Below are 14,034 nucleotides of genomic sequence, written 5' to 3'. Positions count from 1 at the left end.
CAGTTGTTGTAGACAGTAGCAAACTGATGTCTATACAATCCGCAAACCAATCACGGTAGAGAGTTTCACAATGGAAAGCCAAGGCTGTGATGGAGTGGTATGGAAAACACCACAACTCAACATTCATCCACCTGAAGACGATTATTGTGGAACGTCTGAACAGAACAATAAAAGGTCAATGTGGATGCTTTTTAATATTCATGGGTCACACAAATGGACAGAGATCGTCCCAGTAATAATTGCACAGAACAATCAAACCAAACATCACATAGTAAAAATGAGACCGATTGATGATGGTTATGATGATGATGAGGATGTCTGGTTTGCGGGGTGCTCAACTGCACTGTCATCAGCACCTGTACAAAGTACCAATTTTTACACAGTCACGAATGATGATGATGAGATGATGAGAACAACGCAAACCAATGGATGTTCATGATAATGGACTCCTAGTTATGGTACACTATCGTATTAAAATGGTGGTTCTGTGCAAACAGAAATTTAATGTAAGTGATTTAGTACGTATTTCAAAACACGAGGCGGCATTTGAGATGTCATACCTACCAAGCTGGTAGAGCGAGGTATTTACATCTTCCAAAGTACGGAGAACAAATCCCAGCACCTCCACCTTGAAGGAAAGTGGCAGTACTGAAATTGCAGAATGCTTTTACACAGAGGAAATGGAGAGGAGCAGCTTGCTTTTCCTGCAACAGAAAACAGTTGGATTGAAGCCAACAATTTTCTATATAATGGAGTGTGCAGACCACATTCCCACAGTAGTATAAATTTTGTGGTAGGAGACACATTATAGGAGGTTGTGGTATTCTTAACAGACTACCAGTCGAACATCATATTTCCGGATATAGCTTCCGTGGCCCGGAACAAAGCTTCAGAAATGGTTGGCGCATGTTAATAATGGGATTAATCTGCATGACGAGGTGTATATGGAACATGATATTGCATACACAGCAAATAAAAATCTCCCAACGCTGCAGATCAAATTTTAGTTGATAAAGCCCAGGCAATATGTGCAAGGGGATACTGGTATCGGACAGTACACTGCAACATTTGCAATTAATAAAACTGTACGTGATAAAATTGAGCTGGGGTTGGGGATGAATGTAAGTCAAGTCACGAACGCCAGAAGTTGTGCACAAAAGATGAAGAAGAAGAAGACAATGACTAAGAATGCAAATATGGAGAAAAAGTGTTAAAAAATTGTATCCTGGCAGCGTTGTATGCAGCTGAAAGTGCTCTGAAGCAAAAATGAGGGTAATGATTGATTAAAGCACCCAGGGTTCTTCCAGTACCCAAGACGCCAGGTGCAATTATTCCCTTCCTATTTCCAGCACTCGTCAGTCTCCCAGTAGTGGGTTCACTGGCTGATGATGCTTTATTTATTGGAAAGACAGTGAAGGATGCACAGAACTCTCAGGAGCAACAGGAGAAAACAAGAAGACGTAACTGTATGATGGCAGCACCCATCAGAAAAGCCCTATACTGGAAACCATACAAGAAAGGACTAGGTCTCTTCATAAATAAAAAGAAACCCTTAGCCATTCTATCAGGTAGAGGGCTTATAAATACAGATCTGCTGAAGTTTGTGACAAAAAAATTCAACATTCTAAGATTCTGCGGCGTTTATGTGGGATACATTATCAAAGATTATATGGAAATCTTGAGAACGTGGAATTGTCAATTTAGATGTTGCGGGAGGATCTCGAACCCCTGGGTGGCGTATGTTAAAAAAGATACAAATAACGTCTACTATTTCGACTTATTTGGTGACCTGCAACCTCTGGTAGACGTAACTGTACGACGGTGGCAGCACCCATCGGAAAAGCACTATACTGGAAACCGTACAAGAAAGGACTGGGTCTCTTCATAAATGAAAAGAAACCCTTAGCCATTCTATCAGGTAGAGGGCTTAGAAATACAGATCTGCAGAACTTTTCAGCAATGATACTTCACCAGCAGTGGACATGTGTTCTACAATTTTCAACGCTATCAAGACTTCAACATTTACCTATGTGGTTATCTGTACATCAGATTCCTCCTGACATCTATGAAGAATGCATTAAGCATCCATTCACCAGTTGAGGTTCAGATGCAATGTTGTATACTCTGACTTTAATCTTCGAGCAGGCGTGCTGTAGTACTGAGTAACCCATTGCAGAATTTCATAGCACTGCATCACTCTAGGTGATTCCTCCCCCCCCCCCCTCACACACACACACACCCTACCCTCCCTACACTCAACTCAGAGCCCTCAGCATTGTGTTGCTTCGCAAGGAAAACGGTAGTGGGACACTCCATACCCTGTGCACCCGCTCAGATTATACTTTCTTCCTGACAATTTTGAAGGTGTGTGCCATTTTCACTTTATCTAAGCAAAGGACTGAACTGTAAAATTGCCTTTTCACAACAGTATTTATTACAAGGATCAGAAAATATGTAATTAGTTTTTGTGTATTTTCCACGCTGTAAGAGTCAATCACCAACATTTAGGTTTTTTTTTTATTTGTCTCTAGGTCCAAAGATTTAGTAAAGCTTGAGGACATACCTGCATATCTTCAAGAACTCAATGAATTGAGAGACTTGGAATAAATCTTGTGGGGTTAGCTGAAAGCGAAGTTGATCTGAGTGATGAATAAATTCATTTTAGCGGCCAAGGCCATGAAACTAACTCCAAACAGGAAGATAAAAGCGGGGGTGAAGAAGAAAGGAGTTCAGAAATTGAGTGTTTCGTAGTAAGAGACGAGCTATCAGACTGGAGTTAAAAACCGGCCTCTAAAACAGAAAACTAAGTAAAAAATTTTATTAATACTTCACCAGGTCCCACAAGCTATTCAAACAATATTTCTCATGAAATTGATGCGTTTTTCAAGCTTTTAGAAATTGGTATGGTAAATATAATAATATCCCTTACTAACAAATATATTAACAACCTTAGAACAAATTACAAACATACAAGAGCTTGTATAGTTACTGATAGACGCGTAGTTATGGGACTATTTGGCCTTTTGTTTTTTATACGTAATAAGAAAGGGAAACACGTAATTATAAAAGAACTATGGGAGGCAACGGTAGAGGTGTGGATATCCTGAGGGGCACAATGAGTTATAAAAGATTTCTGTTTGTGAGGAAAAAATGTGACAAGTTAGCTGGTGTCAGAAAGCTTTTACATTTGTTTACAATCAACCTGAAACTATCTTATAGTGATACTGAATATGTGACGATAGACGAAATGTTGATTGGATCTAGGGGCCGCTGCTCCTGGACCCAGTACATACCGTCCTAAAACCACTAAATAGGGGATAAAAATATTTGTCATGTGCGATGCAAAAGGTTTTTACATCAGTAATATTGAAATACAGCAGCCAAGTAGACCATTTCAAGAATCAAACAACCCAGCAAAAATTGTAAAAAAGCTTATTAGCAATATCGAAGGTTCACAGAAAAATGTGCCCCCTGATAATTCGTAAATGAGGTTCAAATTAGCGGAAGACATGCTAGGGGGAAAAACTGGCCGTTCTAGGCACTCTTTACAAAAACAAAAGGGAGATTATGCTTGAATTTTTGCCTCTAAAAACCCAGCCTGTCGGAATTGGAATTTCGAAATTCATTTTTAAAAGTAAAGCACCTATTGTCTCAAACTCATAAAAAAAGAAAACACCGAGCGAAGTGACGCAGTGGTTAGCATTTGGATGGGTGATGGTTCGAGCCCGCGTCCGGCCATCCTGATTTAGGTTTTCCGGGATTTCTCTAAATCGTTTCAGGCAAATTCCTCAGCCTTCCGTAATCCAGTGAGACTGATGACCTGGATCTTTGGTCCCCTCCCCCGATTCCACCAATCATAAAATAACGAAAACAGTCATTTTCATATTACGTAAAAGTTAATTGTTAATTCTTACATATTTGTATCATGAATTACTTCATTCAGGTGCTGATTAAACCTTTCGATTCAAATATATAATACTATTACTGCAAAATATAAATATTTAACTGATTCATAAGGAAATTATAACTTATCATAGACGGTGTGATACTGAATGCGCCACATGCCTCCTCATTTCATAAAATATCGGCGCGCCTATTCGAAGGATATACAAGCGATCGTCAGAATTACATGCAAGTTACATCCCACCACTTGGTTTAAGCACTGGAGATTGGAGTATTGATCTGACTGGGCTGGAGACGTACAACAGCATCCCATATATCACAGAGACTAACAATAAACTGCATTTGGGAATCAATGGCAAAAAAGAAATTTTGGAAATAGAATCTGATGCATATGATATGAACTATTTAAATAAAGTTTTAAAACAGTCTTGAAATTGGATTAGCAACATGTAAATATCACTAAACTTAAATCTGAAATATTGTTGCAGAAGAAGCTGAGTAGCACCGTCACTGTGGTGTAGTGGTTATGATGGTAAATTGTTGTATGGAGGGTCGTGAGATAAAAATTCAACTGAACTGTAAAACTTTAATTTCTGTATTCGGTTCGAGTACATTCTAGAGGTATTCACAAATGTCAAGAATCATTGTACTGGAAGGTTCTGTAACTGTATATATGCCGTATGTGTTCTGGCCGGCCGGCTGGGGTGGCCGAGCGGTTCTAGGCGCTACAGTCTGGAACTGCGGAACCGTTACGGTCGCAGGTTCGAATCCTGCCTCCGACATGGATGTGTGTGATGTCCTTAGGTTAGTTAGGTTTAAGTAGTTCTAAGTTCTGGGGGACTGATGTCCTCAGAAGGTAAGTCCCATAGTGCTCAGAGCCATTTGAACCATTTTGTTCTGGCCGGAGGCAGTTCGCCCTTCGCTCTTGTATGTGCAAGTACTGAATAAACCTTCGTTAAGTGAAGTTACCGTTCGACATTCATCTAATCACAGATTCTTCTACGTGACATTATTCTGGTGGAGACGTTGGATATTGGAACTTGTGATAACGCACATTATCGAAGACACAGTGGCTCCCACCAGGCTACGACAGAGCCGCCGTTTACCTGGCGAGAAACCCGAATTTGAGCCATATTCAACAAAACGCAGTCTATCGGAGACAGAAAAAGAAGAGGACGTTACGATGACAGTAACTGTGTGCCACCACATGAGACATCCTTCCGGGTTCTCTGGTGACGATGGCCAAGATCCAAACAAGTGGCTGAAGGTATATGAGCGTAAAGCCAGATTTAACCAATGGGTTGACACCGTGTGTTTGGCTAAGGTATTTTTCTACTTGGAGGGCACTGCCAAGCAATGGTATGAGAACAACGAGGAGAAGTTCACAAGCTCAGAAGTATTCCAGGCGGAACTGCGCAAGTATTTCGGCGACACACAACGACGGAAGTGCAAGGCTGGAGATAAATTAAAGTGCAGGGCACAGCGTCCGGGAGAAACTACAGCATCCTACATTCAAGACGTCTTGGAGCTGTGTAAAATAGTGAATCCTAGAATGAAGGAGGAAGATAAGGTTGCACATCTCATGAAGGGTGTTGCTGAAGACATGTAAAGCCGTACTCCTGAAGGAGGTTTCGACAGCAGACGACTTCATAAAATGGTGCCAGTATATCGAGACAATGCATGAAAAAAGATTTACACGCAAGAAGTTTGAACGGCTTACAAAGGTAGTATCGATGTGGGTGATGGAGTAAGGAACTGATTTCACAAGTGTTCTTCGTCAGATAGGAAGAGAGGAAGTTCAGGAGGCACTTGGATTGCACAGCGAGCAAAAAGCCGAGACGTTTCAACAGGTCATAAGGGAGGAAGTGGAACAGACATTGAACCGAATCTCTTGTCCTTCATTTCCCTTTAAAACGGTGAAAAAGTCGAGACCCAGGTGGAGTTAACGTTCCTACAATGCCGCATGAGGAACCTGTTTGGGCACCAAGGAATACTGACGTCTGGAGGACCCAGTATAACCAACCAGTATGTTTCCACTGCGGACGACCGGGACATATGGTGCTATATTGTCGAGAAAGGCGGCGGATATTTGATGACGCTCGCGCCAGAAGATAGAAGACCGATCTTAGCCGACGCCAACTCAGGTACGACGAAGATTAACAAGAAGAAGTGGGTGCAGGACGACGTAGGTCACTATCGCCGCAAGCTAGCCGCTGGAGAGGACGCTCCGCATGCTTGACACGCGTTCGACACCCACAGAAGGTGCAACTACTTTTATGCATGATCTTTAGACTCTAATTGCAGTACATGTTTGGCGAAGGTTTTTGACAGCTATGTTGGGGTACTGTTCTTGCAATATACACTCCTGGAAATGGAAAAAAGAACACATTGACACCGGTGTGTCAGGCCCACCATACTTGCTCCGGACACTGCGAGAGGGCTGTACAAGCAATGATCACACGCACGGCACAGCGGACACACCAGGAACCGCGGTGTTGGCCGTCGAATGGCGCTAGCTGCGCAGCATTTGTGCACCGCCGCCGTCAATGTCAGCCAGTTTGCCGTGGCATACGGAGCTCCATCGCAGTCTTTAACACTGGTAGCATGCCGCGACAGCGTCGACGTGAACCGTATGTGCAGTTGACGGACTTTGAGCGAGGGCGTATAGTGGGCATGCGGGAGGCCGGGTGAACGTACCGCCGAATTGGTCAACACGTGGGGCGTGAGGTCTCCACAGTACATCGATGTTGTCGCCAGTGGTCGGCGGAAGGTGCACGTGCCCGTCGACCTGGGACCGGACCGCTGCGACGCACGGATGCACGCCAAGACCGTAGGATCCTACGCAGTGCCGTAGGGGACCGCACCGCCACTTCCCAGCAAATTAGGGACACTGTTGCTCCTGGGGTATCGGCGAGGACCATTCGCAACCGTCTCCATGAAGCTGGGCTACGGTCCCGCACACCGTTAGGCCGTCTTCCGCTCACGCCCCAACATCGTGCAGCCCGCCTCCAGTGGTGTCGCGAGAGGCGTGAATGGAGGGATGAATGGAGACGTGTCGTCTTCAGCGATGAGAGTCGCTTCTGCCTTGGTGCCAATGATGGTCGTATGCGTGTTTGGCGCCGTGCAGGTGAGCGCCACAATCAGGACTGCATACGACCGAGGCACACAGGGCCAACACCCGGCATCATGGTGTGGGGAGCGATCTCCTACACTGGCCGTACACCACTGGTGATCGTCGAGGGGACACTGAATAGTGCACGGTACATCCAAACCGTCATCGAACCCATCGTTCTACCATTCCTAGACCGGCAAGGGAACTTGCTGTTCCAACAGGACAATGCACGTCCGCATGTATCCCGTGCCACCCAACGTGCTCTAGAAGATGTAAGTCAACTACCCTGGCCAGCAAGATCTCCGGATCTGTCCCCCATTGAGCATGTTTGGGACTGGATGAAGCGTCGTCTCACGCGGTCTGCACGTCCAGCAGGAACGCTGGTCCAACTGAGGCGCCAGGTGGAAATGGCATGGCAAGCCGTTCCACAGGACTACATCCAGCATCTCTACGATCGTCTCCATGGGAGAATAGCAGCCTGCATTGCTGCGAAAGGTGGATATACACTGTACTAGTGCCGACATTGTGCATGCTCTGTTGCCTGTGTCTATGTGCCTGTGGTTCTGTCAGTGTGATCATGTGATGTATCTGACCCCAGGAATGTGTCAATAAAGTTTCCCCTTCCTGGGACAATGAATTCACGGTGTTCTTATTTCAATTTCCAGGAGTGTATTTTTGGATCTTTATATGATCTATAGGTGAAGTTTAGCCAAGACATTTAGATGTGTTGCCACACTGTATTTCATGATCTTCACATTATGTTTGGATCGGTAACTGTGCATAGATACGTTTATGATTTTTGTAACTGATCTAGATTGATGATCCGTAGCATCTTAATTACACAACTGGGGCATTTAATTGTTGGATATTTTCCCCACCAACAGCTTAGCTTTTCCCGCCAATTTCCAGGTGGAAGAAGAGAGGTTGCTTTTTCCAGCACCCTCTGGTGACGGTATTTGTGAACTAGACCACACAAGAAAATCCTTCCAACAGGATAACACCTACACATACCAAAAATGATGAAGTAAAGAGATCCTTCCACAACAATAGCTCAGCACAGACTGTGATTTTTCTGCCAATTCCTAGGTGGGAGTGAGGAGGGGGGAATGGGGTTTTCCCAGAGGGATGAGATCATCTTATGAGATCACAAGTGGTGTTGCCACAACGTGCAGCAGTCGCTATCTTGAATAAATTTGGCAACAATGCAGCATGGCCTCATATGACCTTTGTTCCACTGCTTACGTGATGGCTCAAGAAACTCCCCGTCTCACCATTCTTGGCTACTGGTTTACAGAAATGTTATGGCTACATGCTCACTAGTTTCCAACGATCACGAGGTGGCATGGTCTTGGAAGTTATAGCAGGGCGGCCACAGGTCCAGTGAGCATTTCTAGTGTGACGAATCTGCATTTCCTGCCTGCTGATACAAATTTGTGAACAACATTAAGCCACGTTCCGTCTGGGAAAGTTCTAGAATGTAACTGCACAGATGGTGTAAGCAAATCAGAAGGGTCATCAGCATAGGCACTAGCGGTTGAATATCTGAACCAACGGGTGGCGACACAGCGTATAGAGTTTACCAACCCCTCGCCAGTTTGTGGGCTTAGTGTAAACGATAGTGGAGAAGTTTTGGCAGATTTCCCCTGAGTTTCAGAGTGTTTAGAGGAATTCTTGGTCGTCAATCCTCGTCTTCTACCTCTTTTCTGGGAAAAGAGAGGAACGTAAGAGAGTAGGAGTTGGTGCAGTGGCGCCTGCCTGAGAGGGCACATCGAAAGAGAGAGAGGCGTCAGGTTGCGGCCGAGTACAAAATACGATCGGTTTCTTCAGCATGGCTCTTACTGTGATGGTCTTCCATTGTAAAGCAGAGGCTCCTACACGGAACGGCATACATGTAGTACGAAATATAATTAATTTGTGTGATAAATGACTAATAAGAACTACTCTCATTTCCATTCAGTACAGTCTTGAGATCACAGAACATTTTCAAGTAATGTGATTAGAAATTTGCTGGGTTAAGGCAACATAAGACTTACACCAGACTGTGTATCTTTCGTGTAGTAAGAAAGTAAATGTGGCAGACAAATAGCGCTTTCCACTGCCGAGCTCTAGCACATAACATTCACAGCAGTGATCTACAGCTTGTACAGATACGCATATGCAGGGTGGGGCAAAAGTCACGAAAGGCTTATACCTGTCAATAAATATTTTATTTATTCTCTTCTCCATTCTTTTGTTTCGTATTCTGACAGAGGAAGGACTGGAGAAAGACCCAGCCTTGATCTTTATGTCTGTGAAGAATCAGTAGAACCAGTGAACATAATGATAAAGAGAACCATTACTCACAGATTAGCACATTATTGTCAATTCATGGACCTGTTTGCCACATGTCTGTTACCATGATATGGAAACTACAGTGTTGTCCAGGTACATTAAGTAACTGTTAATTACCGGTATAGCATATTTTGCACCTGTAAACAACCAAATGAATGCCTGTGCTTTATCTCACTTGCTACTGAGCCCTGATTCCAATTTCCACGCCTTCTGAAAAATCTTTGTCATGTATAGAAACAGTCTCACATGTCTCTCTACGACCTTTTATTATATGCCCAACGCACTTATAGTGGCACAGCAGTGCACTGCAACTTACAGTACGTTAACAACAGTATTGTTAACTTCATACTATGTACCCACTAAGATCTGAAATGTTATATAACGAAGCATGTCAGGAGTAGAAGAAAAATAATTGTGTCCTCTAAAAGAAGAGTAGATCTTTTGAGCCAAACATGTTTGCTAACCTATTGAAGGATCTCCTGTCAAAAGTGAACATGTTCTCAATTTCTTGCCCCCTTCGTTTCATCCAAATTTCGAGTACAAATAAAAGGCCAAGGTTGTGCCACGGTTACAGAATTCAATGTTGATTTTGGAGAACAGGGCTTCTAGTCCCTGTATGACCACCCAGATTCAGGTTACGGTGATTTTCCTAAATCTGTTTATGATATACTGAGGTGGGATAACGATATACACTTATACAAATGGCATGACTATCACCTACACAAGGCATAAACGAGCTGCCCATTGGCGGAGCTGGCATTTATACTCAGGTAATACATGTGAAAAGGTATCCGGCGCCATTATGGCCACACGGCGAGATTTAACAGACTTTGAACACAGAATGGTAGTTGGAGCTAGAACATGGGACATTCCATTTCGGAAATCATTAAGGATTTCAATATTCCGAGATCCGCGGTGTCAAGGGGGTGCTGAGAATACCAAAGTTCAGGCATTACCTTTCACCATAGACAATGCAGTGGTTGACGATCTTCGCTTGACGACCGAGAGCAGTGGCGTTCACGTTGAGTTGTCCATGCTAACATACAAGTAACACTACGTGAGGTAACCACAGAAACCAATAAGGACGTATGACTAACGTATCCGTTAGGACACTGCGACGGAATTTAATTTAATGGAGCGTGGCAACAGATGACCGACATGTGTGTCTCTGCCAACAGCACAACATAACGTGCAGTACCTCTACAGGGCTCATTCCTCTATCGGTTGGACCCTAGACGACCGTAAAACAATGGCCTGGTCAGATGAGCTCAGATTTCAGTTGGTATGCGTTGATGGTAGGGTTCCTGTGTGGCGCAGACCTCACAAAGGCACGGACCCAAGTTGTCGACAAGGCATTGTGCAATCTGGCAGTGGCTCCATAATGGTCTGGGTTCTTTGTTCCAGCTGAACCGGCCATTGATTGGAAATGGCTATATTCCACTACTTGGACGTTATTTGGAACCGTTCATGGACTTCATGCTCCCAAACAATGACCGAACTTTTATGGACGACATTGCACCATGTCACTGGGCCACAACATTCTGAACAACCCGAGCGAATGATTTGACCACGCAAATGGCCAACATTAGTCACATTACACATTTATGGGGCGTAATAGAGAGGTCAGTTCATGCACAAAATCTTGCACCGGCAACATTTTCGCGATTATGGACAGTTCATTGAAGGGAGAACCGATAGAGGTACTGAAGGTACCCTCCGCCACACACCGTCAGGTGGCTTGCGGAGTATGGATGTAGATGTAGATGTAGCTATAGAGGCAGCATGGCTCAGTATTTTTTCAGGCGACTTCCAACGACTTGTTAAGTCCATGCCACATCTAGCTGCGGCACTACGTCAGGAAAAAGGAGGTTGAACACGATATTAGGAGGTGTCTCATGGTTTTTGTCACCACAGTGTAAGTACCAGGATGGTTATTTTGAAACGGACAGTTCCAGTTCCTACCTCATCCTTGTATTATTCAAGCCTGTATGCCTTCAGAGATCTGGTCGTTGATGGCATGTTAAATCCTACACTTCGTCTCCTCCTTCGAGTCTAATCACGTGTTATGCATAGGCCTATATTATGCCATAGCCTGTTCATTGTCTTCGTTTACTTTATTATACTTTACAAGGATAAGATACTTTCCTCCATTTTGTCTGTCCTAGTCCTTGTTTCTTCTCTTGTAGTCTTAGAACAGAGACAAAAAGTTTCCTAACAATACAAATCAGATGAATCACATAAGGGAAGATAGGCATTTCTGCTTCCTGATGCAGGTCTGTTGAAGTCGGCGACAGAGGTGTAAGAAGGGATGCCTGGTAGTGCCAAGCCAAAATCCTTTTTGTTGTCCGACACCAATCAGGCTATTTAGTGTGTTATAGAAAGAATCTCACAGTTATTAAAAGATCACTTCATATCTGTTTGCTGTGGTGACTGGTTGGGCTGTGTAACCATGATTGTAGTACTATTATAATAATGAACATTAAAGTATAACAGAAAACGAACACCTCTACAGGCGTGTTGACGATATTTACTTGGGGCTCCGACAGGAAGCAGTAGGTATAAATCCAATATTGTAAAGCAGTGTGCTGAAGCACGAAAGAAATGTCGTTGGCGTGCTGACACAGCAGTTTATGCTCTGGAACTTTTTACTGGTTAAAAAATTTGATACATGTCTAAAGAGGGCACTATTGAAGATTATTTGCGCAACTGATTGGATATCAGGGCTTGGAGGTGCGACGTTGTTTGGCACTCATGAGCTCGTCGACTCCTATGCTGTAGTGACTATGGTGGCTTTCGTAAGAAGTGCCACAGTTTACTGTGCTATGAAAGTGGTGGCTAGAGATTGGTTCACGGTGTGAGGTATGGCGTTTATGGTCTCATTTTATTTCAAACCGGTGTTTATGATTATTAATGTGACTGCTTTGCCTTGTTTTGCGTTCACTGCTCGAAAAAAGTTAAATTTGCTACTCAGCAAGACTAACATCTCTGACGAAAACCAGTGAGATAACGAGACATGCAACAGCGTAATATCCTTCTAGATGTAACTGACAACGAAAAAAATGCTTGGCAAATGTTTTTCAATATTATTTTTTTAAACTTACTTGTTTCCGATAGTTACCGCTTTCCTTTGGTTGTTATTTGACGCACGTAGTGTTCACTGCTAAGAGCGCCAAATTTTGTTTTATGCTTTCAGCCTAACGTCTTAACAATTTAGAAATAAACGACATTCGCGTAACAGAGGAAACATTTTCATACATAGCGGGAAATTTCGTGTGCTGATGCTTTCATAGCAGATCAACAGCTATAAAACAAACCGTAGACTAATTTGTAGTGCCGCTAATCTGCAAGAATAATGGAGGTGGAGATTCGCCCTGACAAATACGTACGTAATAACTTGACAAGGTATGTTAGTTTTCTGAAATTTTGATTGTATTTAACTATTTACTTCACAAATGTAATCGTAAATGAAAATAGTAGCTAATAAATAGTGTTCAATCTTAATTTCACTAAAGGGGACAATAACTATTGCTGCAAACCACATAGACATTTTCATTTCTTTTTTTTTCCTTTATTTATTCATCAAACTTTTAGCAAAATTTTCCTACTGTAACATAATAAAGATATCCGAATCGTTTGATGTCTTTCAAACAGTAATGATTATGCAAGTAGACCATAGAGTATTGCCATACTTCATACATTGAGTGGTTTCCTGCATCCCACCTTGTAAACTTCAAGGAAGCTCCGTCTGAGAAAAGTTGCTTACAATATTAAGTTTCCTTTAAAAGTTAATTTTAGTAAGCTGCGTTTCTTCACACTGTGATTTCTAGTGTCTGGTGTCTCAATGAGAACTGCTGATTCCTCCCGTTACAGGTGTAGTGGCACTTCGTGCAAAAGCAACCAATTTACTTATAAACGGATGTACGTTGTTTACTTACGAATCACTCTGGGCTACTTTTGCTCAACTTTACCATCGCTAGACTTCCAAAACCACTACACAGTAGTCATAGAGCTTTGTAGGTAGGAAAATAGTTGCAGCATATTGCTCTCTATGAATGACTACAAATGTCATACACATTTTCAAAACATTTAAGTACGACCTTGACCACTTACAAACCTTGCTTATACCACACTTTTTGATCTCCAGAATCTCACTCATAAAGAAAACGATGTGCGTGCCATCAGCTTCTTTTATAGCTCCACTGTATTAAAAATATGAAGCAGGAGATAATACTGGTGCTGCTATTACTTGTAATTGAAAGGACTATGTACGGTAGTAATTGGAAACTGAAAATCTTTTTTCTCCTTTAATGAAAAAGTTTCACATTTTCAATTTCTGTACGTCTCATATGTAGAACTACATAATTGGTGCTCAGATATACAGATGTAATACAGTACATTAACTGTTATAAATGTGATGAAATGCAACATCTTCTGCCCTATACTGAGACACATAGAGTATTCAGTGCTAACTGTGCTATTTAAAAAAGAACTTCTGTTGAATATACTTACATTGCCCATGATTACACATTGCAAAAGGCTTCCTTTTTTTTCATTTCTGTGCATTGTTGTGCCACCCTTGTCCACTCCTGCGTCTGGTAGCACAAACAACATGTAATACAGAAAATATTTCTGTCATACTGTGGGTACATTTACTGAACAGGAAATCAATATTCTTTATACATGAGCTG

The 14,034-nt window shown here is 42.7% G+C and overlaps 1 protein-coding gene across 1 annotated transcript in view; it reads left to right on the top strand.

Annotated features, from left to right (window-relative positions):
- Positions 1–12,698: 12,698 nt before the first annotated feature.
- LOC126184230 (Bardet-Biedl syndrome 5 protein homolog) overlaps positions 12,699–14,034 on the top strand; it is a 34,339-nt gene continuing 33,003 nt past the window's right edge. Inside the window, exon 1 of the mRNA XM_049926598.1 lies at positions 12,699–12,748. Coding sequence (XP_049782555.1) covers positions 12,699–12,748 — 50 coding nt within the window. The remainder of the gene's footprint in view (positions 12,749–14,034) is intronic.

This window comes from Schistocerca cancellata, chromosome 4 (assembly GCF_023864275.1).
Source record: "Schistocerca cancellata isolate TAMUIC-IGC-003103 chromosome 4, iqSchCanc2.1, whole genome shotgun sequence".
NCBI lineage: Eukaryota > Metazoa > Arthropoda > Insecta > Orthoptera > Acrididae > Schistocerca > Schistocerca cancellata.
This window is presented reverse-complemented; position numbering and strand designations above follow the sequence as displayed.